This window comes from Panthera uncia, assembly GCF_023721935.1.
Source record: "Panthera uncia isolate 11264 chromosome D3 unlocalized genomic scaffold, Puncia_PCG_1.0 HiC_scaffold_8, whole genome shotgun sequence".
In the NCBI taxonomy this organism is placed as follows: domain Eukaryota; kingdom Metazoa; phylum Chordata; class Mammalia; order Carnivora; family Felidae; genus Panthera; species Panthera uncia.
In genome coordinates this window covers 69644116-69659975 of record NW_026057586.1, presented here as the reverse complement: position 1 = coordinate 69659975, position 15860 = coordinate 69644116, and the positions used below count along the sequence as shown (strand labels likewise).

At 50.3% G+C, this 15860-nt stretch overlaps 1 protein-coding gene across 1 annotated transcript in view; it reads left to right on the top strand.

Moving 5' to 3' along the window:
- Positions 1 to 15783, top strand: part of TBC1D10A (TBC1 domain family member 10A) — a 37322-nt gene extending 21539 nt beyond the window's left edge. Inside the window, exons 2-9 of the mRNA XM_049619847.1 lie at positions 4387 to 4486; positions 8500 to 8607; positions 12102 to 12208; positions 12905 to 13019; positions 13099 to 13164; positions 13854 to 14043; positions 14149 to 14303; positions 14903 to 15783. Of these exons, the coding sequence (XP_049475804.1) occupies positions 4387 to 4486; positions 8500 to 8607; positions 12102 to 12208; positions 12905 to 13019; positions 13099 to 13164; positions 13854 to 14043; positions 14149 to 14303; positions 14903 to 15409 (1348 nt within the window). The 3' untranslated portion in view covers positions 15410 to 15783. The remainder of the gene's footprint in view (positions 1 to 4386; positions 4487 to 8499; positions 8608 to 12101; positions 12209 to 12904; positions 13020 to 13098; positions 13165 to 13853; positions 14044 to 14148; positions 14304 to 14902) is intronic.
- Positions 15784 to 15860: the final 77 nt, after the last annotated feature.

The window sequence follows — 15860 nt, the reverse complement described above, 5'->3', positions numbered from 1 at the left end:
GATTGATTCTCTTTTTCACTCTCTCTGCACCTCTCCCACATGTGTGTGCACATGCACACACTCTCTCTCAAAATAAAAAAAATAAACTTAAAAAAAGTAAATTATTTCATAAAATGTATTTCAGCTATGTGTGTGTGTGTGTGTGTGTGTGTGTGTGTGTATAAAATCTCAATATATAATTTGTTTCTTATTGTGGGTCTCAGTTTTAAAACTTGTGAGAAATGGTATTCTAAGTCAAGATAAAAGTCTTCAGATTGGAGGACAGTTAATGAGATCTGAGCAAGTGTGGAGGCCATGTGGATGGAGGCTGAGTGCTTGACCTATAGGAGCAGAGGGCTATAGTACAAGGGTCAAGAGCATGGACTATGGAGTCAGGCAGGCCTGGATTTGAGTCCCAGCTTTGTCTCTTCCAGCTATTTGGCCTTAAGTAAGTCACTTAACTTTACTAAGTCTTGGATTCTACTTCTGGAAAATTAAAAGAATGATATTATGGTAGGGTTATTATGAAAGGTACATGATAAAAATGTATATAACACTTTTAGGAAGAAATCGGTAAGTAGAAAATGATGTATAAATGGTAACTACTATTGCTGCTGGTATTGTTGCAGTTGTGATTTTTATTGTTATATTGGGCCCTGAAAGGGTTGCTGTGACTTGGAGAGGGGAGAAGAAGGGGCATTCTAGGTAAGGATGGGTCGGTGACAAGGGATAAGTATGTGTGTGCCTGGTATGAGACTGATCTGGCTGAGATGTGTGTAGCCTTAAAAGGGGGTGTTGAGATTATAGATAGATGGTGCCAGGAAAGTTTTGGCATTACGGGGGAGGAAAGTTTTAGCACTAGAAATTTCAACAATAGGGTGGCTTCATCTGGTGATAATGAGACCCATCCCTGGCAGAATTCCAGCATAGATTGGGCCACTAGAGACTGTTCCTCATTAGGCTCTTTTGATTGCAGAGAGTCCCTCAAGCCACCTGAAAGAAAGAGGGGTTTTCTGAAGGGAGAGTGAAGCTCTGAGACCTGAAACATTCCCAGTGGGCCGTTTGATCCCTTAAACTGGCCATTTGGTCAACTTCCTTGTCACTAGAAACTGGCTCATGCTCTCCCTCCACTGTCAGGAGGAAACCACCTCAGATAGCCTCTACACCATCATGCCATTTGCAGGGACACACCTGACTCTATCTTCATCTCATGGCTCATTTCTGGGCTTCCTTTGAGGATCAATTCACAATGCAGATCATTCTAATCATGTAGTGAAATTGAGGTCTGAAGAGGGCAAGCAGCTTACCTGTTGTAGAAGGGATTCCTATACCAGACAGCAGTCTTGATCAGATACCTTTTAAGATCCTGACTGACTAGACCAAAGGATATGTGAACTTTCTGGTTTTAAAAAAAGGATAACCTGCAACTTTTCAGGAGCACATCCTGTGCATAGAGAGAAATCTACCTGCAGTTAGAGAGCATGTGGTGTAGTGAGTTCTGGGTACAACCAGACCTCTAGTGGTCTTCCTTTTCACCATCTCCAGGTGGCTTAAACTCCTCTACTATTGGAGGAGAAGCTACTCAAATGACCCTATTTCCTCAAAGTTTTCCCAGTTTAAGGTTTTAAAAGTCAAAGCAGATCTTTCAGTTAACATGTACATTTCAAGTAGTGGTGGGTTTTTTGTTTCTGAGAAGATCTTGCCAAATCAATGGTATAGCTTAAAGTCAGTAGCATCGTAGAATCCAGGAAATATGGTCGTTTGTTTTGTAACCAATTGAAATTCCGGTTTGAGGTTTGATGTTGGGGCTTTGAAACTGCCAAAGCTGTTATCTGACATCATTTAAAGGAACACTGAACTTGAATGTGTTCCCCTGTGTATCTGCAATTGGGAGAATGGGTATCTCTGAGGCCCTGCAATCAGATCTTATCAACAAAGACCTGGAGGGTTGAAGTATCAAATGGGCATGTATTTAATCACATGGGAATTCACTGGAAACATAGTCTCAGGCAAAAGCCTTGCCCTCTTTGAGCCTCAGTTTTCTCATCTGCTCAGTGGAGGGGTTGGATCAAATATTATCCACATCCACAACTGCCAAAACTTCCTGTTAACACAGTGTGGGCATCCCCTTTCATTTAGCTAACCAGAAGCCTCGTCCCCTGACTTGTATAAGCTAGTGCTTTGTAGGTGGTGGGAGGCAGCATGCCCTGTGGTGTCTGGGCCTTTGGTTTCCGTTTCCTGGGTGTATAGGGGTTGCCTGGAGACATGCATCTGTCAGTTTATTTGATCTAAAGGTGTGGTCTCTGGTTTTCTCCCATGAGGAAGGAAAGGAAAGAAGTGTCCTCACACCCTGGTTCTGCCTCTGGGTGGTGAGGAGAGAGTCAGCAGTTCAAGGGGAGAATGACTTTTGTCAGTGTGTTGAGGGGGCTAAGTTTGCCCTAGACTGCCATTCCTCCTCAGCTCTTCAGCCCCAAAGCTGCTCTCAGGCCTGTGCAATTCCCCAGAATAAAGTGCATAAAGAAGACCTGCCCTTTTGTGTCTGGGAGGCCTCTGCTCTGCCAAGGCCCCTCCCTCTGCTCTTCCAACCAGTAAAAGTCACAGCAGCGCATTTCCTTCCGTTAGAGAATCAAGGCCTGGGCCAAGCCCTAGCCCCATTATGTCCTGTTCCTAAGGGCCTCCTCCCAGCTGCCTAAGTGCTTCTGACCCTGCACTCTTTTCTGGGAGGTCAGGCAGGACTGAGTGCAGGCTCTTGGCTAGGATCTAACTTTGGATTCTGGGATTTTCCACTGATTTGCTGTTTGACTCTGAGCAAGATACCCTCCCTGGGTATCTTACCTCTAAATAACATCAAGCACTTTTTTTAATTGAAAAAAAAATGTTAAAAATAAGAAAGTCAAAATCTACCACTTTAAAAATGATTTTAAGAAGAGAGCTTGGGACACCTGAGTGGTTCAGTCGGTTAAGCCTCCGACTTCGGCCCAGGTCATGATCTCACAGTTCATGAGTTTGAGCCCTGCATCGGGCTCTGTGCTAACAGCTCAGAGCCTGGAGCCTGCTTCAGATTCTGTGTCTCCCTCTCTCTCTGTCAGAAATAAATAAACTTAAAAAAAAAAAAAAAAAAAAAGACAGCATGTATGTAGGGCACCTGGGTGGCATAGTCAGTCAAGCGTCCAACTCTTGATCTTGGCTCAGGTCATGATGTCCGTGTTTGTGAGTTCAAGCCCCGCATCAGGCTCTGTACTGATGGTGGGGAGCCTGCTTGGGATTCTGTCTCTCCTGCTCTCTGCCCCTCCCCCATCATGCCCCTCTCTCTCAAAATAAGTAAACTTAAAGAATAAAATAAAAAAAGAAGAGAGCATGTATGTGTGTGTACAGAGGTGTACACATACATTTTTCATTTTTTTCCTATCAGTATTGCTCTGTAGTCTAAATAAGAAAGCATATGTAGAATAATCACTCTGTAAATCACTCCTCTTTGCCCCTCAGTTATTTGAACTCAGGAATTCTCAGGAAGTCACTTTTTAGAGGAAGCCTACTCACATGAAGCACTCTCTGGCTAAGCCAGGGATTCTGCCCCAACCTGCCTCAGCTGCTCCGGTGCTGATCTTCTTGCCTGGGGTGGGTCTCCATGCCCAGTGTTTCTGCCACTGACTCTAGTGGGCATTCAGAGTCCAGTAGAATGTCAGTGCCATGAAGGCCAGGACTTTGTTCTAGTCAAAGGAGTGTTTCCTCACAGCCTGCCCAGAAGCCCTGGCCCTAGAACAATGCTAGCACAGCTGTGATAGCTGCTCAGTTAGTAGATGTACAAATACAAGTGATATGATGAGGATTTGAAGCATGTGTAGGATTTTGATAGGTAGAGACAACTTGGAGTCCCTTCCAGCAAAGGCACTGGCATGAGCAAGGTTGAGAGGTGGGAAAGGGCCAGGGCATAATTGTGGAAACTATGAATAACTAGTTTTGCTAGAATGAAGAGGTGAGCATGCTATTTATGTACTTGTTTGACTGTTTTGTTTTGTTTTGTTTTGATCCAGCTCTACACCTTGCATGCAGGCCCCCTAAGAGGCTTATTTATCTAGACAGACCCAGGACAGGAATGCTTTGCTTTGGTGCACAGATGCACGCACTGAGACCTCTGTCCCCAGAGAGGCACAGTGACCCCTGGCCCCTTGACACATTGGGGGAGTGGGCACTTAACCTGGTGTCTCTCTGGCCTGTGCCTTCTAGGGAGGAGGCAGCGTTCCCTCTCATCTGTGTAAGTGTGTTCAAGAGTTAGCAGCCCTGAAGGGAACAGCAGGGATGGAAGATGGGTAGTAATGAAGGCCTGACAAGGCTGGTGGCTGGGGCTTAAGCCAGGACCTTTGCTTCCTTTGGCACTTCTGACAGGTCCTACCCTTTGCTCCACAGAGTAGAGGAAGTCCCCCTGGAGGTGCTGAGGCAGAGGGAGTCCAAGTGGCTGGACATGCTCAACAACTGGGACAAATGGATGGCCAAGAAGCACAAAAAGGTGAGGGGCCTGGCCTTGGGCCTTGGGCTGGGAGTTGGCAGCCTGGAGAAGAAAAGGAAGAAGGAGGAACTGTATCAGCTTAGAGGAGCAGTAGCCAACTGCCAGTAGCCTTCTCCAACTGCCAGTAGCCTTAAGTGTCTCTGTCTGCCAGCTCTGAAAAGGAAACAGAAGCTGGCTGGAGGGCAGGGACCAGTCTTTACTTGATCTTCCAAGATGGCTTCAGACTCACCTAGAACTTTGTCCTGGAGTCAAACTTCAAAGCCACTTCAAAGGGCTTAGCCAAAAGCCCTTATAGGTAGCTTTCCTCCAGCCCTCTTTTGGGAGAAGTTCTTACTGCCGTTTACTACCTATCAGGGAGGACTTTATAATACTAATAATAGCTAACATGTGTTGAACATTTGCAGTGTGCTGGACACTTGACTTGAGTAGTCCTTATAACACTTCAGTGAGGTTGGTAGCAGTAGTACCCCTACTTTATGGATGACACACAAAATCAAAATTTGCACCCAGGCAATCTACATTTAGTACCTTCATTCTTCATCACCACCCTCTAGATGAATTTGATGAGTTCCCTCTTGCCTCCTGGCCAAAGAAAAGTAACCTCGCAGTTTAATGGTCTTATTAAAATGAAAGTACCCTCTGGCCCTCTTCTAATTGGTCTTTCTTTAGACACTAGCTCTATTGCCCCATAGGAACATCGTAGCCTAGCACAATGTGTGTGTTGGTGCCCTTGGATACCTGGGCAGGATCTAGTTACTCCTTGGCCTAGTGGAGACCTGTCCAGAACTTCATAGCCAGGGTGTCTCTGCATAAGTTCCCACTGCACAGAGTGAACCTGCTGTCCTGCTCTTATCACCTGACATGCTGGTCTGGTCTAGGCTGGCATAGCTGGCTGCAGGGTCAAGCAGAAATCTCAGGCCTGAAAGTCATATATGGGCTTGGGCCCAGCCCCACTACCTTCCCCTCTTCATGCCTGTGGCTAGCTGTGCAACTTTGTGTGAGCCACTTCACCCTCAGTTTCCCTGGTTGAATGGAAATGACAGTCATGTTGGGAGGCTCCCATCAGTTGGTGACTGCAAAGCCTTGTGCCTATGGAGAAGAGGCACACCTAGCCCAGGCTCTTTCTTGCTATTCTTTGTAGGCTTTGGAGCATTCATTTTTTGCTTATTAACATTTCTCTTAAAAAAATTTTTTTTTAAAGACAGCTCTTCTCAACTGTGTCATGCATGACTCTGGAGTCTATTTTCCTCCCTCCTTACCCCTCAGGCTCTTACCCTGAGCTTCAGATCCCTCTCCAATCTCGTGATTAGTGACTAGCAGGGATGGTGGATCCTTCTTGCCCCAGTATCCCTTGCAAATGGGGGATTCCAGAAGGGAGCCTTGGGGAGATCCTTTCAGCAGAGCAGGCAGTACCACTTCCTCTTTCCCTTTGCTTCCCTGGCACTGTGGTTAGGAAGCCAAGAGCTCCCCTTGTCCAGCAGGGGCCACCACAAGAGGCTATACCCTATCCTACCCAGAAGCCCTAGCCCACTGCTCTCTGCTCCTGCCACCTCAGCTGTGGTCACACTGGCCCTAGGATCTCTTCCTGTCTGGCTGCACAGGCTTGGGCTCTCCCCTTGGTCAGGAAGTCATGGCACAGGAAGGACAATACCTGCTTCAGGAAGTGGGTCCAGACCCAACACCTCTCCTGGACTTAGAATCTGAGTCCCCAGGAGGGGGTCCAGGCCCTGTAGGGAGGCAAGGCTGTGGCTGGAATGCTGTCTTCCCCTGTAGGGCTCTGCTCAAACTGTGGCCTAGCTCTCCCAGAGTTCAGCAGGCAGGGTGTGGCCTCACTCAGCTGTCGTCAGAGAATAATAACCCTTGTGCTTTCTGTTTGCTGAGCATTTTCTCTTGCTTTTTCTTTTCTGATCCCCACCATTGCCTCCTCTCTAAGGCTGGCAGGTAGAAATTGCCATCTCTAACACCTTTGTGCTGAGGAGGATTCCAGAGGCCAGGGTGGGAAAAGATGGCTATACTCCTGGTTCTCCATCCCCACCTCCCCAGCTCTGGCCTGAATGAGGGCAGGGCCTTTTTGAGAGCCTTAATGAACTGAAGGTATTCCTGGGCTCCCCTGTGGCAGGCCAACTATGACAGGGGGCTGTGATGATGTGGGAGCTGGCTTAGGTCAGCTAAGCTTGGCCCTGGGGAGAGCCCAAAGGACCTGTGGCTCTAGGCCATACTATATCCCTTTGCCAAAACCTTCTCAGACCAAGTGGACTCCTTAAGGAGACTCTCATCCCACACAGCAGGAAACTATTATTCCAAGAGTCTGGGGCAGTTCCCTTCCACTCCCTTCCTTGCCCCCCTTTGCAAGCAGTTCCAGAAGCTCCAGCTTAGCTCTCATGACCAGCTACTCTGCTCTTCCCCCATTGCCTCCTGCCTGTCTGCCTGTCTCCTTCCTGGTTCTTGATACTCTCTGACCCTTGGAAAGTTTTCTCTTGTTTGTGCTCATCATCAGGAAGGCTAGGCCTTCTGTGCTCCTCTGAGAGATTCCAACGGGACTATTTGAGGGGGTTTCCAGGTAAGGGAGCAGGAGCCCCTGGGGTTTCCGTGTCAGGCATCTTCCTGGGATGGAGGGGTGGAAAGGAAGGCATTTATTAAACACAGACTGTGTGTCAAGCCCCATTCTAGGCATTTTCCCAACCTTCTAATAGAATCCTGGGTATTACCATTCTGTTTTTAACTATTGATGAGACTTGATTGGTTGAATCCAGCACTGGACTCAAACTCATATCCACTTGCTCTTCCCAGTGCCCTGAGCTCCCATCTCCGTCCCAGACCAGGCTGCTTAGTGCAGGGGTTGAGGGGAGTGTCATTGGTCAGTACCCCCACCTCCATTCTATAGGATTGGTACCTCTGCTTTTGGTCTTACCATCCTTGACCATTGGCCTTGAGGTCAAAGAGGATGATCAGAGCAGCTGCCCTCAGTCTCATTCTGTCCCAAAGTCCAGGTGGAGCTCATCTCCCAACTAGTTCTGTGAGGCCAGTGAAGTGGAAAGCTTATGGGGCTGGATTCCCCTAGCCTGTGTGGTATAGGAAGTAGTGGGTTCCTCATGGTGTGACCTTAATATTTTCCCACTCTGTCTTCAGTTTTCCCATTCGTAAAAGATGATTTTTCAAACTGGATTTTGACACAGAAGTCTTTTTCTTTTAAAGACAGCAAGCATAAGAATTGAGCATAGCTCTGGGTCATGAGTTATTCCAGATACTTTCTCCCTCACCTCTCCCAGTCTATGGGACTTTTCCTATGAGTAGGAAAGACCCATGCCATTGTAGCAAGGGTTGGAATCAGGATTCGCAGCCAGGAAAGCTGCCTCTGACTTGGGCTGGGCTGGTAATTGTGGGAGCTCAGGGTCAAGGAGCGCAGAAGAGAGAGGATTCATGACTAAAACAAGTATGGAGGCATTCTGCTCAGTTCCCATCTCCCTTGAGTTCTGCTGACTTTCCACTCTAGGTGGCCACACGGCTACTTAAACAAACACCCCTGTGAAAGTGCCCAGGCCATGTCTCTGGGCACAGTCTGGGTCATCTCATAAGCCACCCTTTCCTGAGCTGCAGCTGTGCCCCGCACCATGCAGATTCCTCCCTAGTGATATCCCATGGGGCTCCTCCAACTTGAATGGTTCCATTTTTGGTCCAGAAAATGGTCATGGGGATTCAGAATTATGTGGTAGATCTCAGAAATAACCTGTTTTATCACTGGACCAGGGGACATGGAGACTGCCATCACCTGGTGGCAGCATATCTAATTACAGTCATTACTTGTCACCACCCCCCCGGCCCCCACCAGCATCCTAGGCTATGCATTGTAGCAACAGTAGCAGCAGGAGGGGAGTCCTATTTTCTCCACTTTACAGCTTGCCCAGTGTGCTAACTAAAAGCCCGCCAAACACCAATAGAGGAGCTGGACTGGCACACAGCCTCTGGAGGAGCTGCCTGGGTGGATGTATAAGCACAGTCCTTTTGACTTTCAGATCCGTCTGCGGTGCCAGAAGGGCATCCCACCTTCTCTGCGGGGCCGTGCTTGGCAGTACTTGTCAGGAGGCAAGGTGAAGCTACAGCAGAACCCTGGAAAGTTTGACGTGAGTGGCCCTTCCTTCACCCTACCCTCCCTTCCATGTCTCTTGATGCCCTACCCATGGCAGCAGTCCTCCATGTACTCACTTGGACCTCAGCAATATGAGCTGGTTAATAGGACCACCCATAAAATGCCCCATTGGCTAGGCCTATTCAACCTGTGACTCCTGGGGGCTCTGTCCATCTGAAGCTCCAACTGTGCAGGCTTCAGTGGGATGGACAGATTTTGCATCCTCCATTCCAGCTCTTTATTTTGTCAACCACCCAGTTTTGTTTTCTTGGGGTTAGCAGGCCACCTCCCAGCTCTTGGTTGTCAGGAGGGGATACTCAGACCACTTCCCTGTCTTCCTTGGGCTCCGTGCTCTGGGCTTTTGGAGGCCTGCCCTCAGGACCACAGGACCTTCAGTAATCTTAGCCTCCCATCCTCAACTCTTTTCTCCTGCCTCATCCAAGCTGGCCAGACACAGTTCACCTGTGCTGCTAGTTGTCAGCCTTAGGGGTGGCATAGCCAAACCAGTATCCTTAAGGGTTAGAAACCAGTCAGTGGTGAGAGAGGGTGTCCTCTGCAGGCATGCCTTCCCCTCCCCACCTGCTGCTCCCTACCCCATCACTGCCAGAGTAAGAACACTCCTTCTTTCATGGGCTTCTTAGGGCCCACCTGGGCTGGGCAGCTTCTCCAGGAGTTGGCTCCCCTGGGGTTGCCCCTGCTTACCTCCTAGACCTGGCCATAGGCATCAGGGTTTCTTCCAACCTCTTGGGACTGGTGACAGGCAGTGAGAAAGAGCTGCCAGCTACCAGCTTTTTGTTGACATACTTCATGCTTCAGCAAACACTCCTGTTTTGCCAAACCTGTTCCCTAAGAAGAGTAGGTGGGGCAGGGGAGCCTAGAGTTTCTGCTGTTGACCTGAAGAGGGTAAGAGCCTTTTACTAACAGTACTTGGCCCTGGGGCTGGGGGATTTGGTGGAGTGTCTGGCTGAGGGCAGCTCTGAATCAGATTGGACTGTCCTACCAAACATCAATACCAGGTCCTACTAGAGCAGCCTCTTGACTCCAGAGTCTACCTCCCAGTGTCTTCCTCCCATCCCTTACATTTCAGGAGGCTGCATCCTGGATGGAGGGAAAAACTCAGTGGTGGGAACCTCACCCCAAGGTTACCTCTGGCTGCCAGAGCACAGGCATAGGAGCCAAGAGCTTAGTTGGCCTGGCCAGACTCCTGGTTCCATAGTTAGCAAATGTGAGCACGTGTTGTGTGAATAGCAGAGTATGGAGCATGTGTGTGCATTTTGTGTGTGGGGAATAGTGTGTCTGGAGAGGAATCAGCCACCTCTGTGGAGTCTTGAGAGTTGCTTGTGGGAAAAGGTAGATTTTTCCCAGGAAGGCCTTCTACATACTCTGAAGCTGAGCAGTGGGTCCCCAAGGCAGTCCTGGGGGCTGGAACAGTAGTTTTCAAGCACACCTAGAAGGACTTTGCCTGTGGATGACATGGAGGAAGTGAGCAAGGTTGAGAAGCTCCCTCTGGCTGCTGTGGACAAGACAGCCAAAGGCAAGGGTACAGTGACAGGCTATTGGTGGCAGCACATAACAGCACCTATTCCTGTGTTCCCCTGAAGATCCAGGTAGTTGACCCCAATCTCAGCTGTCAGGGAAGGTTCTGCAGCCTCTTGTGGTTCTGTCTTCTCCCACACTTGCTCTTCTTCCTCCTTCATTGGGCAGGCAAGTCCTTTCCTTACCCGGTTTTCTTCTCTGGCTTCACCTCATGATGGTGCCAGTGCCTTCAGGCTCTCTTGGAGGCTGCAATAGTGGCATGAGTTGCCAGCGGCTCACACCTGCCTTTGATTCCCAGAGCCCTTTCTCCCCATAGGTCCTTCAGCTATACCTTTTTCTTTCTCACCCATCCATGTGTGGTCAAGTGCTTTGGGCTGCTGAGGTGTCAGGCAAGTACATCCTAGGAACTGACTTTTTGGAGTCTCGGGTCCCTACCTTACCAGAGCCCTCGGGAGAATTTGTAGGATCCTCCTCCACTTTCTGACAAAAGCAATCCTGCATTGTGCTCAGACAGTATCCAGCCCTGGGCTTGACTTGGGAAGTTCATAGGACATGCACAGACCCCCATCTTTAGAATATGTGGGACTCTAGAGGTTGTATACCCACTTCTTCACTCTGTGCCTGCTCAAGGGCCCTCTGTGGAGGCACCTCGCCCTTCCTTCCACCTTCCAGCCTTGAACATTCCATCAGTTTTTTCTCTCAGACTCACTCTCTCATGTCAAGTTACCTGGCACCCTAGGGTTTTTAGCTTAATATTGGGACACCCCCACTGAGAGGGCACAAGAGAGAAAGGAGCTTGTATGAAGACACCTGCCAGTCAAGGCCAAAGCCTGGGTCTGTGCCCACTGGTGTGTTTGCTGAGAACCTGGCCCTCATCCCAGGGGCTTTCCCTAATGCTGCACGAGCCCCGCAGGCAACATGTACTTAATCTGTTTCTCTGCTCAGCCCTCTGGGTTTCCTTTTTATTGATATATTCTTTCTTTTTTTAAAGTTGGGGCATGAATTTACAGAGGGTAAAATGCACAGATCTTAAGTGTGCAGTTCAGTGAGTTTTGACAAATAATACATATCCATGTAACTAACTAGCAAATCACAATATAGACATTTCAAATGATGAGGAAATGATTTTTGTTTGTGTAATACTTTGTTTTTTAAAATGGTTCTCATGACAAAATGTTCACAGAAGTTCAAAGAAAACAGTAAAACTTAGTTGAAACCCCAGCACCCAGAGATGGCTGAGTTTAATGGTTTGACAAATGTCATATCCTTCCACATAACACTCTATGCAGATCTCTCCCTCTCTTTCCCTCTCTCACTGTCTCTTTCTCACACCCACACCCACACACAAACACCCTTCCCTGAATAGGTGACACCACTTGCACAGGGAGACAGAGAGCAGAGGAGTTGGGATCAACGGCTCTGAGTCAACCTGGCTTCCAGGCCCAGGTCTACCATTTTTCTAACCATGAGGATTTGGGCAAGTGACTTTTCTTTGACCTTCAGTTTCCTTATCTGTTGAACAGTATAATGGTAGGACTTTTGGGATTAAGGAAAAGAGTCAGTGACGCCCACGGGTGGCTCAGAGCAGTGGCGACAGGTGGTAGCTATTGCTTTGATAGTAGCCTTCCATCTTAAGGATGTGACATAAGGTATTTGAGTGAGTCCTGAATAAAGTGTCTAGGGGTTATTTCTAGCCACAGCTATGACAGACACTTGACCACATGGGTCTTCCTGGATCACCCCTCAGAGTTTCTAGGGCCCTCCCTCCTTGCCTTTTTGCCTCTGCCCAGGCTTCCTTACCTGAGCTTCCTGACTTGTCTTCAAGAGGGCCCAGTTCATGATAGGATTGGGTGGGCATTACTCCTGGCAGGGGGCTCCTCCGGTACCCAGGACAATTGTATATTCCAGCAGCTATTCCTAACTCCTAATACATGCTCTTGACCTTGTTTCTAGGAGCTGGACATGTCCCCTGGGGACCCCAAGTGGCTAGATGTGATTGAGCGTGACCTGCACCGGCAGTTCCCTTTCCATGAGATGTTTGTGTCCCGGGGAGGCCATGGGTGAGTAGGCTGGGCCTTGCACACTGGAGGTGGCTCTGAGCCCTGTCCCTCAGAGTGCAGAGGGGGTAAAATGAGTTTGGATTTATCTCAGGGGTCCAGAAGCTGGCAGGCCCAAACTCCACTGTTAGAGTTTCCCTTTGGTTTGAATCTGATGGGTCTTCTTAGCTTCTCCTCTTACCTCTGGGGCAACTTTCATTTACTCCCCAGAGTGCTAGAGCTTGCCTGGTCCTCTTCTAGAAATAAGTTTTGGTGGTAAGAAAGAGTGTTAGAGATAATTGGGTGCACAGAGGGTATGTAGGAAGGGAAGGATAGGCAGGCCAGGCCAAGGGACCAAGACAGACACCTAGGACAAAGCTGACTTGGCCAAGGGGACACAACTGCTGAGTAAGAGCCCCAGACTTCCAGCCCTGACACACCCTTACCTTGTATCTGGTATCCTGCCTGGCTCTGCCTCTGCTTTCTCTTTGAGCCTCTGCCCTCACCTTTCAAACTGGGGGAGGGGGTGCCCTCCTGCCTCCCTTCTCTGGTATTGTGAGAGTCTGTGTGCTACAGTGGGAGACTGACCCCTTGCTGACCACAGTCAGGTCACCAGAGAAGAGCAAATTCTAAGACAGGTCTGGTCTGGTAGGGCATAGGTAAGGACAGCGGATGGCAGAGTCACACCTATCTTCCCTGCCCCACTTGGCCCTTCCACAGCCAGCAGGACCTATTCCGTGTGCTGAAGGCCTACACCCTATACCGACCTGAGGAGGGATACTGCCAGGCCCAGGCGCCCATTGCTGCTGTTCTGCTCATGCACATGCCTGCTGAGGTACCACCAGGCCCTGGGCGGGTGAGTAGGTGGGCAGGGAATACCCAGCAGCAAGACCTCATGTCTCTCTTGCCCTCAGCAAGCCTTCTGGTGCCTGGTGCAGATCTGTGAGAAGTACCTGCCTGGCTACTACAGTGAGAAACTGGTGAGTGTTTGTGGTTGGAGACCTGGCCTGGGACCTGCTGTTTGTAGCCTCTCCAGGCCTTTCTCTCCGCAGCCACTCTTGCCCCAGCTTAAAACCTTCCCAGACTTCTGTTGCTTTCAGGCTGAAGACCCAAGGCCTGACACGATCAGGTCTTCTAGGCTCCAGACTCATCGGTTCCACCCTGCCATCCATCCCTGCTTCAGCCGTCTGGCTGTTGTCAGGATCTCAGTTCCACCAGTGCACCAAGTTCTTCCCTGCCTCAGCCTTGGCATAGGCTTAAATCTCTACCCCCTTCCTTCTTTTAATAACCCCTGCTTTCCTTCAGTTTTCAGCCCTTAAGGAGCTTTCTGTGACCCTGACAGGTGGGATCTCTGGCACATGCTAATCCAGCATTCCTGGTCCTGCCATATTCTGGGCACTTAGCCACCCCCTATGCCCTGCTCCTAGTCTCTTTGCTCCTATAATTCATCTGTCTGCCCCTTTTTACTACATGCTCCATGAGGGGGACCAGCTATGTCTTGTTTGCTCTTCATTGTATCCCAGCACCCAACACAAGGTTGGCTGCCTACAGGCAGTAGCTGCCTGAGAGATGAATGAATGCCTGCCTGGTACTGGGAGCCAGGGCATAGTCTCTGTCCTGCCTGCTGTGAGCCTACATTCCTGGTCCCATGGCCTTGCTGTGTCCCCAGGAGGCGATCCAACTGGATGGGGAGATCCTCTTCTCACTGCTGCAGAAGGTGTCACCCGTGGCCCACAAGCACCTCAGCAGGCAGAAGATCGACCCACTGCTGTACATGACAGAGTGGTTCATGTGTGCCTTTGCCCGCACCCTGCCCTGGAGCTCTGTGTTGCGCGTCTGGGATATGTTCTTTTGCGAAGGTACTGGGTTGGGCTCAGGGGAGCACCCCTGCTTCTAACCCAGCCCAAGGGGGCCTCTATTTCCAGAGAAATTCCTTACAGGCCCCTTACCACCCCCTCATGCAGGAGTCAAGATCATCTTCCGTGTGGGACTGGTGCTGCTGAAACATGCATTGGGCTCCCCTGAAAAGCTCAAAGCCTGCCAGGGCCAGTATGAGACTATCGAGCAGCTGCGGAGCCTTAGCCCCAAAATCATGCAGGAGGCCTTCCTGGTCCAGGAGGTATGACCCACACCCTTCCCTTACCCCTGGGTGGGAGCAGGAGATATGGGGATCCTTTGGGAGGGGCCTTGTAGCTCTGCCCTTGAAGGTGAGTCACTGGTGTCAGGCCTGGTGCTCAGCAGCTTAGGATAGTATGGGTAGACCTTATCCTCCTGTCTCAATGAGAAGACAGGGTCACAGAGAGGCCTAGGTTTGCAGGGCCTCCCAAGTTCTGAACCACTTTGGAATGAGAGAAGCTGCAACTCATCACCTCTCTTTTTCCCTGGTACCACATCCATGGCCTTGGCTTTATTTTCCCTTTTTTCTTTCTTTTGTGCAATTTTGTCTCTCAGGGGCTATACTTTGGTGACGTATAGTTGGGCAAGTGGACTCATGAGTTGTGGGCAGCTTTCTCCATTGAGGCAGTGGGCCTTAAGTGCCTGGCTCACCTGGCACTCAGCTCTGGGACTTGTGATCACCACAGGAACCAGACCCCCATTATTCCTAAGGTCAACCATTAGTGACCAAGACTGGAGGACACTGAGAGAGAACAGACACCAGGCTGGGAGACAGAGGGGAAGTTTCTTCCTGGTCTTATCTGCCTGTCACCACCCACACAGGTGGTAGAGTTGCCAGTGACAGAGCGCCAGATTGAACGTGAGCACCTCATTCAGCTGCGGCGCTGGCAAGAGACCCGGGGTGAGCTGCAGTGCTGCTCCCCGCCCAGGCTGCATGGTGCCAAGGCCATCCTGGAGGCGGAGCCAGGCCCCCGGCCCACACTGCAACCCTCACCATCCATCCGCCTGCCCCCGGATGCCCCCCTTCCTGGCTCCAAAGGCAAGCCCAAGCCACCCAAACAGAGCCAGAAGGAGAAGGAGCAGTGGAAGCAGGCAAAGGCAAGTGGGCAGCTGGACAAGCCCCCAGTCCCAAGTCAAGCCAAGGTGGCAGCTGCTGCAGGAGATGCATGTCCCCCACAGGATGTACCCCCAAAGGATCCAGCCCACCAGGACTCAGCCCCGCAGGACTCAGCTCCCCAGGATTCAGCCCACCACCACTCCCAGGATTCAGGCCACCACCATTCCCAGGAGAGCCTGACGTCCCAGGAGAGTGAGGACACCTACTTGTAACCCTGGCAGCTCAGGCCTGTGGCGTGGGGTCTCCACATACCTACACGGTTCATGAACTGACATTCAAGGGCCAGCCCACGCACTGAGGGCCCAGCTGCCTGGCCACTGGGTGGCAGAGAGTCTGGCTGGCCCAGCACAGATTCTGCCTGAGCCTCCTTATTTATTTTCTCCAGAGTGGAGCTTGGGCCAGCCCAGCTGGGACAGGCAGAAGTGAGGACCCATGGGTGGTGCCTCACTCAGCCCCCTCCTCCTGGGGGGATGCTCCCCAGGGCTAGGGTGCTGTTGTGAGGAGAGAGGGTGGGGTAAAGGGTGGGGTGCTCTTTGTGTAAAATAGAAAAATGATTTTGTACAGAAATAAACAGGCTTGTGTAGAGAGTTGCTGTGCAACTAGGGACTGGGAAGGAGAGCTACCTCTGTGCTCAGCATCTCCTCTGTGCCCTATAGAGCCCCC